Source organism: Sitophilus oryzae, unplaced genomic scaffold (genome assembly GCF_002938485.1).
Source record: "Sitophilus oryzae breed Bouriz unplaced genomic scaffold, Soryzae_2.0 scaffold_1720_pilon_pilon, whole genome shotgun sequence".
NCBI classification, from domain to species: Eukaryota; Metazoa; Arthropoda; class Insecta; order Coleoptera; family Curculionidae; genus Sitophilus; species Sitophilus oryzae.
This window is the reverse complement of record NW_022146414.1, coordinates 395,965-411,976: the sequence shown is the minus strand read 5'-3', so window position 1 is coordinate 411,976 and position 16,012 is coordinate 395,965. Positions and strand designations below refer to the sequence as shown.

The 16,012-nt window shown below is 30.0% G+C and overlaps 1 protein-coding gene across 1 annotated transcript in view; it reads left to right on the top strand.

Annotated features, from left to right (window-relative positions):
* The window catches only part of LOC115881433, a 33,500-nt gene extending 20,892 nt beyond the window's left edge, over positions 1-12,608 (top strand). Inside the window, exon 3 of the mRNA XM_030898905.1 lies at positions 12,091-12,608. Within this exon, the coding sequence (XP_030754765.1) occupies positions 12,091-12,363 (273 nt within the window). The 3' untranslated portion in view covers positions 12,364-12,608. The remainder of the gene's footprint in view (positions 1-12,090) is intronic.
* Positions 12,609-16,012: the final 3,404 nt, after the last annotated feature.

Sequence of the window (16,012 nt, the reverse complement as noted above, 5' to 3'; positions counted from 1 at the left end):
CATTGAAATTTACGGTAAAATTTTAGCGATTTATAAATGGTTTTTATTTTTTTACGCGAAAACGGTGCGTCGTACCAAAAGAAAGTCAAGAGATCAAATTTGTTCCAAATTTAATGAGAATTTTAAAAATAATTTTTATTTAAAAAAAAACAGTGGCGTACCATTTTTTTCTTCAATAATATTTTGTATAAATACCGTAGGGACGCCACTGATGAAAATAAAAAAAGTTAATAGCATCAAAAAATGTCATTTTATGGTAAAATAACGTGTACCAAATTTAGTGATTTTCGTCCAACAGGACCCTGAAATATTAAAAAAAAATCTTTTTAGGGGCGAAATTCAGGGGGCTGTAAATCCGAAAAAGGGGGCCACTCGCCAAAAATGAAAAATACGGGTCACCTATTTTTTTTCAAGAATCTATGACCAAATTTTGTTGCATTAATTTCCGGACTCCCTGTATAAACAGCATTACAGTTGGGGGTTGGAGCTTTTGGTGTTACATAGCAAAATAAAACACTAAATCACCACAATACACCAAAATACTTTCACTTTTACACTGGACGCGCGTTTCGCTAACCTTGTTAGTTTTAATCATCTGCCGATGATGCTAACATGGTTAGCGAAACGCGTACCATTTTTTTCTTCAATAATATTTTGTATAAATACCGTAGGGACGCCACTGATGAAAATAAAAAAGTTAATAGCATCAAAAAATGTCATTTTATGGTAAAATAACGTGTACCAAATTTAGTGATTTTCGTCCAACAGGACCATGAAATATTAAAAAAAAATCTTTTTAGGGGCGAAATTCAGGGGGCTGTAAATCCGAAAAAGGGGGCCACTCGCCAAAAATAAAAAATACGGGTCACCTATTTTTTTTTCAAGAATCTATGACCAAATTTTGTTGCATTAATTTCCGGACTCCCTGTATAAACAGCATTACAGTTGGGGGTTGGAGCTTTTGGTGTTACATAGCAAAATAAAACACTAAATCACCACAATACACCAAAATACTTTTACTTTTACACTGGACGCGCGTTTCGCTAACCTTATTAGTTTTAATCATCTGCCGATGATGCTAACATGGTTAGCGAAACGCGCGTCCAGTGTAAAAGTAAATGTGTTTTGGTGTATTGTGGTGATTTAGTGTTTTATTTTGCTATAAACAGCATGGTATTATACATACTATGGATAATAGTTACCTATATTTGAATTAATTTTAGAAATTTTTATAAATAAGTCTCTTTATAATTAAGTTGCTGCTCCTCCTCCTCTGGCGTAGAAACCCCCTTTTTCCCTACCTTTGAATTTAAAAATAATTTTAATTTTTTCATATTAAATGAAAAATTCGAGATCAATGGGAATTGCTAAAAAAATGAAAAAAAAAATTTACTAATTAGAACTTAATATTCATATTTTCATTAATTTTTTATCGTTTTTTCTGATATAAAGAATTTCTAGAAAAAGTTTTGTCCAAATTCGGACATTCTGCTAAAATTGAGTTGTTATAAAAATAATTTAAAAGTTTTTTAATTTTAAACAAATATATCGGGTGACCACAAACATTGAGTAGATTACCATTATATTCTCTTTTAACAAATAAATCGCAAAAATTGGTGCACCAAAAATTTACCATTTAAAAAGAAATAAATGTCATTTCCGGTTCAACAAGAAGTGAGCTTGTGATTTTGTAATAAATAATTTGGGGTTAAATAAAAACACCTTTATTTTTTATTTGAAATGTCAAAATTAATCTTAATTTACTGATGGAAATTTAGGATAGCGATTGCGGTCTTTTTTATTTTGAAAATTTAATGAAAAACCGGCAAAAGACCCCAAAACCACAGCCAAAACGCCCAAACAAGAAGAATGTTGAAAAGGAAAAAAGAATATTAATTAATTATTTATTGTTATTTAGAACCCATGTTTCAAATTTATTATTCAGGGTGTTTGAAAAAACATATGCTCTCGTGGGGAGATTTCTTACCTAAAAATAAGATTTATATTTTATACCAACATAGGTCCGATTCTGATTTGTTTTGTAGCCATAGGAGGTTATTATAATTTTCTTTCAAGTACTTTTATTGATTCTAATGAAATTTTGTGGATAAAAGTTTCTCTAAGTGTTATACATTTTATTGCTAAAAAAAGTGTCGACAGATTCACCAGGGACGTGCATTTGGGTAGAATGTAGAATGTTTAGAAGAGGAGTTAATAACCGCGACCTTACAGATCTATTGTGTACAGGTACTATGTATACATAGGGGGCACAAATTCAACGCTTTTAAATGGAAACACCCTTTTCTATAGGAGATAGACAAAAACTAATATCGGTGTCTGGAGCTCAAATTTTGTCAAAAACATGATGGTGAAAACCACATATCGATAGTTGTTACCGTTTCGGAGTTACGGGGTGTTTTCAAAAATATGCATTTTTAACAAATCGCTGTAACTTTTTTACTATGGAAAATTTTGTATTTTCATGAAAACATTCCCAAAGCACCTTTTTACGTAAAATTTAATGGTTTAAGTATAATTTTTTTAAAATTAATAATTTAAGAATTATCAACAGAAAATTTGATTTTTTATATGGGACACCCTGTATGTTTTTAATTTATTGAAAATAATTTAAAATTATCTTTCCAAAAATATAACACACTTGATATTTTGCTCGATTCCTCTTCGAGATATAGAGTATATAAAAATTCGCCTGCTTTAAATAAGTAGGCTTTGAACGGCACCGGCTGTAATGCAAAAAAAATCTAGCTGTGAGCATCAATTAAAACAAAAATATTATTTGCTATGGGAGATGCAGAATTTTATAACAATTTAAAATATATTTAACCAACATCAACACATTTAAACTATATCTAATAACAATAAAAATAAATAGGAAACCAAGGCATGAGATTTTGCTACAGGTGTTCGACATATCGACCGTCTTTTGTTATGGACAGACGGGGCATTTTTTGAATATTTCTCGCGGAATTCATTAACTCAGTGGGGGTGAAAGATACCCTCTCATAACTGCTAAGAATTTCTAATTCTTGTCTAGATTATACGGAAGAATAAGGAACCTTTATTCTTCCGCAAAATATATATATATATATATATATATATATATATATATATATATATATATATATATATACTATATATATATATATATATATATATATATATATATATATATATATATATCGGAATATATAATATATATATACGGATTAGATCCATGGGCACTAAGTCAGGCGGCCTCGACGGGCAACGGCTGGGATCTTCGTTAGCTATTCAATTATTCTTGAAATTGGCTGCAAAAATTTGCTGATAACTTCAGCGTTCAGAGGCGGTGCGTCGTCTTGCTGGAAAAATATGTTTTCGTGTTCCATTAAGGGCATATCATCAATAAGGGGTCCAAAGCCTACTAGTTAAAAGTGGCGAACTTTTAAAGATTCTGTATTTCGAAGGGGATTATAACAAAATATCAAGTGTGCTATATTTTTGGAAAGGTAATTTTAAATTCTTTTCAGTTAATTAAAAATATAGAGGGTGTCCCAAATAAAAAAATAATTTTTCTGTTGATAACTCTTAAATTATTAATTTAAAAAATAATATACTTAAACCATTAAATTCTACGTAAAAAGGTGCTTTGGAAATGTTTTCATAGAAATACAAAATTTTCCATAGTAAAAAAGTTACAGCGATTTGTTAAAAATGCACATTTTTGAAAAACACCCCGTAACTCGGAAACGGTAACAGATATTGATGTGCGGTTTTCACCCATCATGTTTTTGATGAAAATTGAGCTCCAGACACCGATATTAGTTTTCGTCTATCTCCTATAGAAAAGGATGTTTCCATTTAAAAGCGTCGAATTTGACCCACCCTGTACGTGTTCCCCTTTCTTGAGTTACAACGAGTTATAACTCATCATACCAGTCTCAGGGCTTTAATAAAAGCTAGTATCTGAGACGGCTCCACAGAGGCCAGCTTACCATCTTCGACATCAGCCGTACCAAAGTACATGGCACGAACGGTCGTCGTCTCGGCGCACTCAGTGATAAGGTGTTCTGGAGTTTCCCCATTTTCTCCCCAGAATCTGCATGCCGTTGTTTCTTAGCTTCAGCCTACTGAGGTATTCGTTGAGGAGACAATGTCCTGTTAGAAACACAGTGACAATCCGAAGATTGTTTTTACTCAAATCAAGGAAAGATTTTTTGATTTTTCTCGGTCGTAAGTTCTGAGGAACGTTATATGAGGAACTGCATATGGGGTTACCACTGGAATATTTTTCTAAAGAAACATGTGCGTCACTAGCTTTCTTTTGTCTTGTTTGCAAAATTATGTAATAATATTAAAATGAAAATAAAATTAATATTATTTATTTAGTCTAATTTATTATTAAATTTATAACACTGATTTTCAGTGCTACTTACAGCAAATTAAAAAAAAATGGTATTTAAGATAATTACAAAAGATCTATCTTTTAAAAGTTCTAACATCTTGTAACATTAAAACTAGGTATGCGTTTTCGCATCCATTTTTATAGGAATTTTATTTCACATTTCTTGATAAGGAATCAATGAGTTCTTATCACTTTAGCCAGTTAATGCCATTAAACATTTTAAAATTTGCCTTTCGACCTGGATTAAGGCAAATTGAGTGGAAATACAAAACGGGGTGAGTGCCAAATTTTTCAATATTAACTTATTGAATTAGAAACATAATAAATACCATGCTGCATGTCTTAACAAAAGTTACAAGTGCCAAGCGAAAACGTCTATTTTTTATGTATATGTTACGGTTAAGGTTCGATGTCCGTTTAATGTCGACATTACTCGGTTTATCTCGAGAATAACACACAACAAAACAACCAAAAACATAACCAAACCCAAACATTAACCTGTTAATGTCGACATTAACCGGACCTCGGACTTTAACTGTAAGATATACAGGGTGGCGCCTTTCATACGCCGCGGAAGCTCCAAGGAGAACAGTAATATATATATCGAAATAAAATTTTGGTAGCATATGTAGGTTAACTGAAAGCATTTTATAAAAATATATAGACTTATACAGGGTGTCCCCAAAAAAGTTACACATCAAAGTTGTGTTTTTTCTAATGGAACACCCTATATATTAATTGATTTTCGGATTCTAGGAAAAAATAAAGGTGAGTTATATTAAAGAAACATATACCAAAAATCTAAGGATTTTGACATATTTCACATTTTGTGAAAATGAAGAGTAAATTTTAAATTTCGATAACAGCTACCTAAATTTTAGTTGACCTTGTATAGCCTGATATTTAATTACAGTAACCATTGTATGTTAAACCAAATTGAAATTTGACCCGAAAAGTTATACAGGATGAGACAAAATTAATATGGAACATTAGTCACCTTTAAAAGCAAGTTACTCCTTTATTTTAAATGGAACACCTAGTATATTTTTCCGGTGTTCAATGAGAAATTTATATATCTTCAAAATATTATTAAGGTTTCCTACCCCTCAGACAAAGATTTTCCCAGATATTTTAATTTTTATGATTTTTTGAGTAAATTTTAAATTTCGATAACAGCTACCTAAATTTTAGTTGACCTTGTATAGCCTGATATTTAATTACAGTAACCATTGTATGTTAAACCAAATTGAAATTTGACCCGAAAAGTTATACAGGGTGAGACAAAATTAATATGGAACATTAGTCACCTTTAAAAGCAAGTTACTCCTTTATTTTAAATGGAACACCCAGTATATTTTTCCGGTGTTCAATGAGAAATTTTTTTTTCGGACAAAGATTTTCCCAGATATTTTAATTTTTATGATTTTGCGTCAGTAAATCTTTATTATTTGAAAAAATCTAGGTGGCTGTGTGATATAACTTTTGTTAATTTAACAAAAATTAGAGATTGTTGAGTATTCAGTACTCAAAGGTAATAAAAAGATACACGTTTAAAACATATTTTAATTATTACAGAATTAAAACTAGATATAAACCTATAATTATGCGACAAAAATTAGTTAGATGAAATCAAATGCTAAAAATGCTTCCTTTCTTGTTAACTGTATAAAATTGTTGTCTTTTCAAAAATCTTTCCATTTTAAAAGGCATATGTGGAGTTCTACCTCGAAAAGCAGCTACAATAATTTCTCTCATGTTGTCGATACTAGTTGGAGTTGGTCGAGTTTTTAAACACTGTCTTTAACATATCCCCATAAAAAAACGCAGACTAGATAAAATCAAGAGAATTTAAGTATTATATTAATTGGTGAACGCACACTGCATTCACCAACTAATAGAATCATATCAATTCTCTCTGATGTAGGATAAGTATGCATTTTCGGCAAATTTCTGAGAATTTTTTTTGTTTTAATTGACACAAAATGATAACTAGTTGTTAAAGTTGGACTAATTAGATAACTATGTTGAAGTAACGTCAGACATATCACAGCCATCTAGATTTTACCAAATAATAAAGATCTACTCAGGTCAAATCATGTAAATGAAAATATCTAGGAAAATATTTGTTTTAGGGGTAGGCAACCTTAATAGTATTTTGAAGAGACATGAATTCTCCATTGAATATCGGAATAATATACTGGGTGTTCTATTTAAAATAAGAGATTAACATGCTTTTAAAAGTGACCAATGTTCAATATTAATTTTGTCTCACCTTGTATAACTTTTTGGATCAAGTTTTAATTTGATTTAAAGTACAATAGTTAATTTAACTACATATTAGGCTATACCGGGTAAATTCCAGTTTAGGTAGCTTTTATTGTAATTTAAAAATTGTTCTTTATTTCTAGATAATGTTAAATACGTGAAAAACCTTACATTTTAGTCATATACTTTTCTTATAAAACTCACCTTTATTTTTCTCCCAGAAACCGAAAATCAATTAATATATAGGGTGCTCCATTACAAAAAACACAACTTTGATATGTAACTTTTTTTGGGGACACCCTGTAGAACTCTCTATATTTTTAAAAAGTGCTCTAAATTAACCCGTATGCTCACAAAATTTCATTTTAATACAAACTCCCGTTCTCCTTGGAGCCTCCGCGGCGTATGAGAGGAGCCACCCTGTACATATTATATGTATTTTAAAAAGTATTTTAAAAATTTATTATTTTCAGCTCTACTGTGTTTTGCTCATTTATTTGGAAAAATAATTTTGCAACTTACACCCATTCGTATTTCCACTGTTCAATTAATAAAATTGCGTTTTTCTCACCAACGTGGCCGAAATCGACAAAATATTATGAAGAGACAAATTTTAATCGCCATTAAACGGTCTACACGATTTTGCTAACGAGAAAACAAATTGGCGCCGGGAGGCACGTATAGCCACCCATATTAAAATATGTTAATAAAAAGTTGGTAGGCAGTTCTTTTAGTTTCAAAGTAAAGGAATTTTTCCAATTTTTTTTTATCTCAAAAACGGCGACTTTGACTGATTTTGATGTTATTACAAATTTTGTTGCAAATATTATTCCTAATCTTAAATTGAAAACCGCGTTTCGCTAGCTACTGTAATTTTGGAGTTATGATTTTGTAAAATTTTTAACACCCTCCCATACCCCCTTACCAACGCCCCACCCTCACCAAAAACTAATGGTCAGATTCTCGGGTGCCACAGTATTTTTATGTCAAATTTGGTTAAAATCGGTTTAGTGGGTTTTGAGTTATCGTGTTACAGACATACAGACACCATGAGAAAATATTTTGTATTTAGGTCATTTAGATCATTTAGTCACCCAAATAATTCATTTTGAGTAAAATTAAAAAAACTTTTTTTTGCCGATCTTAATAGCCTATTGGTATGGTCGGCTAAAAATCAGTGGCGCACATTTTTTTTCGAAAAAAATTCCAGTGATAACCCATATTAATGTCTGGTGAATATGTCGACACTTTTTTAGCATTAAAGGATGTCGCACTTTTAGCAACTTCTACCCTCAAAATTTCATTCGAATTACTAAAAGAACTTGGAAGAAAATTACAATAATCGAAAAAAATTAAGATTTAACCCCCTGCAGCTACGAAACAAAGCAGAATCGGACCTATGTTGATATATAAATAAATGTTATTTTTCCGTAAGGAATGACCCCACGAGAGATGATACACATGTTTTTTTTGAAGCAACTTGTATAAAAAAACTAATTATTTATTTATATTACTTTCATATGAATTTTAAAATATTTATATACTTTTACAAGAACCAATCTAATAATTGTTTTAATTAAAATTGATCTCTAAATATTTATTCATACCACTAATCAACAATAATCTTTATAGCATCCATTACAAAGCCTTGCAAAAACAAATTCAACCATTAAAATAATCAACTTGTAATTCGTGTGATAATAAATTATGTCTATTCGTAATAAACTTATACTCAAACAGTTCTTCTCGTTTATTTTTCCTGATAAAAATGGCTTTAAATATCGAAACAACTGTCAATTCACGACTAAAATAGATAAAACGGGTAGGCAAGTCTGTCTGGTTATGAGCTACAATCTTCGTAACGTCTTCTTTTATTGCTATGAATACTTAAAGTGAAAACTGTCCCTCTCTACGCGTTTTCTTATTTATATCTTTTTGCAAGAACGTAATGGATTGGCTGGTATGGAACGATCAATTAAATGTAACGAATAGCGACTTATATGAACCTGTGCGTTTTTGCTTTTATATCAATGTCAAGGTTGTAGTAGAAACGTTAAGAATAACAAGCTGTAGACGTCACGACATGTAATATGACAAGTTGTAAAGATTGTGGAACTAATAGACCAAGGAATGTTTACATTTAGTAGAATCTATAACATAAATTACAACTAATATTTTTTCAGTAAGGTGGGCGTCCATGAATTAATAATAATGAATAATAATAATAATGTTTATTGTGCAAATGTAAAAAAAGTACAAACGTATAACAAATTGAAGGCAATAATAATTAATCATTCCACCAAAAGGTTGGAGATTTGGTGTTACCCAATCTTCCACTCTACCTTATGAAAATGAATAAAAAACATGTTTTCTAGATTTAACCTAAATATTACATTAAAACACAAAATTTAAACTAAGATTATAAAACTAAGGTATTAATTAAAATAATGGTGACATTCCAATTTCAGATCTTACATTACTTTTAAACTGTACCAATGGCAAACTCAAGTAGGATAGGAGCCCTATAGAAAAAACAATCTTTATATTTTGATGTAGTGTGCTGGAGGACTATAAAAGAATTAACTCTAATGTTCCACATTATGAATTTGAGATCTGTTAACAATTAATTTTATTAAGTAAATGGGGATTTTGTTTTTAAATATTTTACATATTACCATCACATACAAATATTCCAATCTCTAATGATCTCGATAAGATAAATTGCACACAAATCTCATACCGGCGTTCTGGATTCTTTGTATTTTTTGCTTATTATATTTGGGTAAGAATGCATAATATACTTGACTGCAATAATCAATATGAGGATAAATCAGAGTTTTGACTAGATGTCGCTTAGTAAATTCGTCAAGTTGGTTCTTAAGAGAATATATTGATTTTAGCTTAAACATTGACATTTGATATACTTTACTACACTGATTCGAAAAGCTCAAGTCATACTTCAACTTTTTATTTTTAAATTACTCCTCGGTATTTTTTTACTTTGTTCGATAAAAAATGACACTCTGAATAGAAAGACATATCATATGTCAACTTTTGACATTATCGCCAAAAAAAAACGTATTTTAAGTATCAGTCTACAGTGCCATGGCGGTGTTAAAACACTAATTTTCAATCAAGGAGCCTTGGAAAAATAGATTTGATCGTCTAATGTTTTTTGTATCTTGTCCTAGCCGGTTAAAAGATGCCCAAATGGTATTTTTAAGAAAAACTTATTTTATCAAATGGAACGAGGGTGGCTCATTATTTGGCATGAAAATTTAAATCGACCTTAAAAAAATATTTTTCTCCAAACTTAATAAAAATTAATATCTTTGAAGATATGATTTTAAACAATTTTCGGACGATTTTAAACAATTTTCTTAAATTGCATTTCATTAAAAAGTTAGAACTAAGAGTACTTTATTCTCTTAAAAAATATAATTTTTAACACCTTAATCTTAAAAATATAATTTTTAAGGATACCCTGTATACATTTTTTATCTTTTTCAATCGAAAATTGTATTATTTTAAGAAGCAATTTTTTACAAGGACTGTGTATATCCCATCACCGGACTTAACGCTAAGCTTCTTCAGGCAGCAATTATTGTGGTTGTAGTTAAAATATGAAAAGAATAATTATCTACCTCACGCAGTATATTTATTAATTTTCATTAATTAAGCAGCATTAAATAATTATTCTAGTACTGATTAAAGGAATCTTGATTTCTATTATCGTTCGCTGCTTTCAGCTCTCCGTAAAGTCCTTCTTAATTAGGTATTTCAACTTGGTTGATTAATTATTAAAAATAACAATTTTAACACGTTAATTAATAAATAGTCATTTTATCATACAGTTTAAGAGTGGTTTCCACACTAAAAACCCTCCACTCGATTCGCAAAAGAGACAAATCAACAATAACACTCTTTAACTGGCCATCAGAAAATTCATTGATCAATTGGATTTAAATTTTTTACATTGATCAATTGAGTTAAAAACTTCTAATGCAATTAAAATTTTGATTATAAAACTTTTTGAACTGATATACCGGGTGCGTCTCAAGTGGCTCACCCCTATAACTTTTTTGTTGATGAGTATGTTAGTATATGACATAAATTAGGATTGATTGACGTATTCATTTTTAAACGGCACCCTCGGTATTTTTAGCCGACCATACCGACAGGTATTTAGGCTATTAAGATCGGCAAAAAAAAAGTTTTTTTAATTTCACTCAAAATGAGTTATTTGGGTCATAAATGACCTAAATACAAAATATTTTCATGGTGTCTGTCTGTCTGTCTGTCCGTCTGTCCGTCTGTAACACGATAACTCAAAAACCGCTAAACTCATTTTAACCAAATTTGGCACAAAAATACTGTGGCACCCGAGAATCTGGCCATTAGTTTTTGGTGGGAGTGGGGAGTTGGTAAGGGGGTATGGGAGGGGGTTAAAAATGATAAAAATCGTAACTCCAAAATTACAGTAGCTAGCGAAACGCGGTTTTCAATTGAAGATTACGAATTATATTTGCAACAAAATTTGTAATAACATCAAAATCAGTCAAAGTCGCAATTTTTGAGATGATTTGAGAAAAAAAAACGTATGGGCGGCACGTATAGCCGCCGGCTATACGTGCCTCCCGGCGCCAATTTTTTTACTCTATTCGATAGAAAATGACACTCCGAATAGAGTGACATCATAATATATGTCAGCTTTTGACATATTCGCTCAGAAACAAATTGTATTTTAAATTTTAATATAGAGTGTGTTAAAAACACTAATTTTTAAGCAAGGAGCCTTAGAAAAATAGAGTTGATCGTGTGTCCTGTCCTGACCGGTTATGCCCAAATCGTATTTTTAACTATATCTCATTTTTTTCAAATCGAACGAGGGTGGATCATTTTAGCATATTTGGAAAAAGCATTTTTTACGAATAATTTGATACCACACACTTGGTATTTCGAGTCAATTTGTCGCTATGAACCGCATGTTTCAGTTTCAAATAAACCATATGCGAAAATGTCAAAAGTTGACATGTGATATGTCATTCTATTCAGAGTGTCATTTTCTATCAAATAAAGTAAAAAAATACCCAGGGTGCCTTTTAAAAATCAAAAGTTGTAGTAATTTTCTGTGAAACCGGAAGTGACCGCAAACAATTGAATATGTCATTCAATCCTAATTTATGTCACATACTAACATATCAAATCTCATTGTTTTATCTGAAAAAATAAAAAAGTTATAGGGGTGAGCCACTTTTGAGACGCACCCGGTATACAGCAATTTTTTGATTCAGCGTTTTCCTATCGTCATAGTGTAGGTAGTTGTAACTCCCCCAAAGAAAGTTAATGGGTATCATGTTCAACTTTTCAGGCTAAGAGTTACTGTCCTTCTAATGCTACTATTTTCTTTACTGTTTTAGGTGCCTCAATATGCTGCCAAGTACGCTTTCGGATACAGAGTAGTTGATGAACAAACCGGCAACGACTTTGGTCACGAAGAAGAGAGAGACGGTGAGAATACTAAAGGGCATTATTTCGTCTTGCTACCTGATGGAAGAAGACAGAAGGTGGACTATTACGTAGACAACCATGGATACCATGCCAGAGTTAGCTACGATACCGTTGCTAGACACACTTACCTTCCTCCTCAGCAACGTGAAGAACCTGTCGTCGAAGATGCTCGCCATAAATAAACCATAGATGATATTTAATAGTATACAAGGTGATAACTTGAAAAGGAGTAATCGAAAATATTTCTTAGTAAAAATACTATAGAAGGAATTAGAGGGAAAAGACTGATTTCCCCTATATGTATTTGAGAACTTAATTACTTACACCGTAGCTCTTCAACCCTTCGTGGGTTTTAGCTGACTGTACAGGGTGAGTCAACGACAGAGTAAAGTCCATTATCTCATTTGTTTCGAGGTTTACAAAAAAATGTTAAATATAAAAGTTATAGGAAAGGTTAAGATACACATTTTAAAATTATTATAGAGTATACAAGGTGCTTCAAAAAAGTGTGGCGGATATAACATATTTTTTTTTTAAATACAACACCCTATTTTTTATTTTATTTTTAGTTTCTAATTAAATAAAACAAATAGTTTTTGTAATATTTAAATTTGTTTAAATAAATGTTAAATTGCAGCTTCGTAAGAAATTGTCAGTGGTGCCATTGTTTCTGAAGTTGGAATACCAAAATTTAGTAGGAGAGTTTTATAGAGATGATGTAGCATTTAACTAAAATATCTTTACATAAATCTTTTTCTATATCTCTATAAAATTCTCCTACCAAATTTTAGTTGTCCACCTTCAAAAACAGTGGCATCACCATCACTGACAATTGCAATCTAACATTTGTTTAAACAAATTTAAATATTACAAAACTATTAATTTTGGGTATATAACATTATATATAAAAAAGTTATAGAAATTTACGCAGAATCTAAAAATAAAATAAAAAGAGGACATTTAAAAAAACATATGTTATATTCGGCACACTTATTTGAAGCACCCTGTATGCTCTATAATCATTTTCAAATATGTATCTTAATCGTCCCTATAACTTTTATATATATATATATTTTTTTGTAAACCTCGAAACAAATGAGATAATAGACTTTATCGTTGACTCATCCTGTGCAATAAGTCTCCAAGCCCTGCTGGGTCCATCATGAGTCTTAAGATCGTTCTCGATGTTATCTCTCCATCTTGTACAGGGGCGGATACAGGAATTTATTTTATAGGGGAGCCACATAAAAAGTAATGTAGAATATGTTTTTAGTGAGCCATTTTTAACCCAAAAGTCTAAAATTTAACCCAATTTATAGATTTTAGGGGGGGCTTGGCCATAGTCTTCGACCTTTAGGGTTAGATTGGCTGGATTGCCTTACTAGCTTCACTCATCTACCATTTGGTTGTCTTTGGATGTGTCATGTAATCACCGGGAATTCATTTGGCGCACAATATCAGGATCTCTATACAGGTCATACAATTCTTCGTTCATTTTGATTCTATATCTTTGTGCGTGTTATCATCTATTAATGAGCCCCATATTATCAGTAAACAATTTTTATTTTATCGTTTCCTCAAATTGCATATGTTTGCGCATTTGAGATCCTCGTTATACTATTTTTTATCTAATAATATTCTCGATTGCTGCTTTTCAAATTGTGATCCAGTATATAGCAAAAACCTTTTAGTTTTTATGAGTATTTAGTCTGAAAATCAATTAATTAAGCTTGAAAATACTCTTGATAAATAATTTAAAAATATCTCAGAGTGGCATATTAAAAAAAACTTTTTGATAATTAATTTTTATTTACTGGTTACACATCTAAATGTAAATATTCTACTATTATAATATCAACTAGTCAATTTTTTAATTGTTAATTAAAATAATTGTTAATTTTTACTCAAGAATATAGTCTACTACGGGGCCATGTGCAATATATTTATGACATTATTGTTTTTATTTTAATTGTTGAGTTTTGTTATTATTTATTGTTGTTAATAAATTATTTTATATGGATGATAATGTTAGTTGTTTTATAATTATATCCTTGAAGCTATAAAGCTTCCTATAGTTAATTCTATATTTTCTGTGCTTTATAAGTAGTACTGGTGCTAATTTTATTCTAAAATATTTTTTGCAAGAATTATTTTATTAAATTTAATATCTACATATTATGGGAATGAAGGAATATGAAATGATATCCATCCAAATAAAGAGATTTGATAAATAAACTTTCTATTTTTGAAATCTGTATAGGCATAGACATTCAAAAACTACCTTCTACAATTTTGGATATGATTTTAAATGTTTCTTCTAGAATTGGACTGATATGTATCAAAAGTTTCTAAAGATAAGCGTAAGCTCGAGGAGGAGGAAAATTCCCCACAGTAGAATACCTTATATAGGGTTGTTCACTACATACGACACGGAGCATTGTAGCTAAATGATTAGATTTTTACAAATTGTAAGTTTTGGGTTTGTTGAAGGACTATAAGAGCTACAATTTAAAAATAATTTTACAAGATACAGAGTGTCCCAAATAAATAAAAAATATCAAAGTTGTATTTTTTTAAATAGAACGCCCTGTATATTAATACATTTTTAGTTTCTATGATTAAAATAAAGGTAAATTTGATTAAGGTTTATTACTCTTAAACCTTACCGTTTTTGAAATATTTTCAGTTTTGTGAAATTGCAGTCAAAATTTTAAGGCTTTATTTCTCCAAGGGTATTAAAGTTTTTAATACTAAATATTTACTGAAGTCTATTTATTGATCAGTTATTGTGTTGCAATAATAAAAATAATACTACCTCATACAGAGTGTCTAAAAATTTATTTTAAATTATTTCTAGCTTTAAACGGCAATAACTTGTTTAATTTAAATGGAACGCCCTGTATATTTTAGGAGAATCAGATGCACAATTTAATTGTCTATCAAATTGTATTATACAACTTTTTACCTATCCCTTCAAGTTTTCGTAGAAAATGCATTTTCTGATAATTTAGACCTCATTTATCAATATACCCATGGAATATTGACATTTAAGATTGTTTTTAAAGTAACAAATGTACAAAATGTACAGGCTAGTAATAATATCGTTTTTAGCAAAATGATAACATTACTAGCCCATTTGTATGCAAAAAGAAAACTATTTAAATCTTTATAAAAGAGTATACCATTAATTAAATATACCGCCCAAATACTAATTAATTACATACTTAATTATGTTTGTTAATAAATTATTCCAAATAAATGTGGATTTGAATGAGAAATCAATATAATAATAAGTTATGAAAATGAACGTCTCTGTTGTTATAAATAAGCATTTGTCAAAAAATGAAATATCATGTTTAAGGTGTTACTTTTTACCACACTGTCTAATACACATACAAAATTCAGTTTTTTAGTATTTGGAGCAATTATTATTAATCAACGCAAACAGTCAATTAATGTAGTTTGAATACTGGAATCATATTAATTGGTCCTCTTTAACAAATATTTAAACAGTTTTTTTATTTTTTAATGAAATAACCAAACTATATCGACAATATTAGTATCTGTACTCTAAAATTTGGTACATCTTTAAAAATAATCTAAGATGTCAGTATTCCATGGGTATATTGATAAATGAGTTCTAAATTACAAAAAAATGCCTTTTCCAAGGAAACTTGAAGAGATAGGTAAAAAACGGTATAATACAATCTGATAGACAATTAAATTGTGCATCTGATTCTCATAAAATATGCAGAGCGTTCCATTTAAATTAAACAAGTTATTACCGTTTAAAGCTAGTAATTATTTCAAATAAAATTTTAGACACTTTGT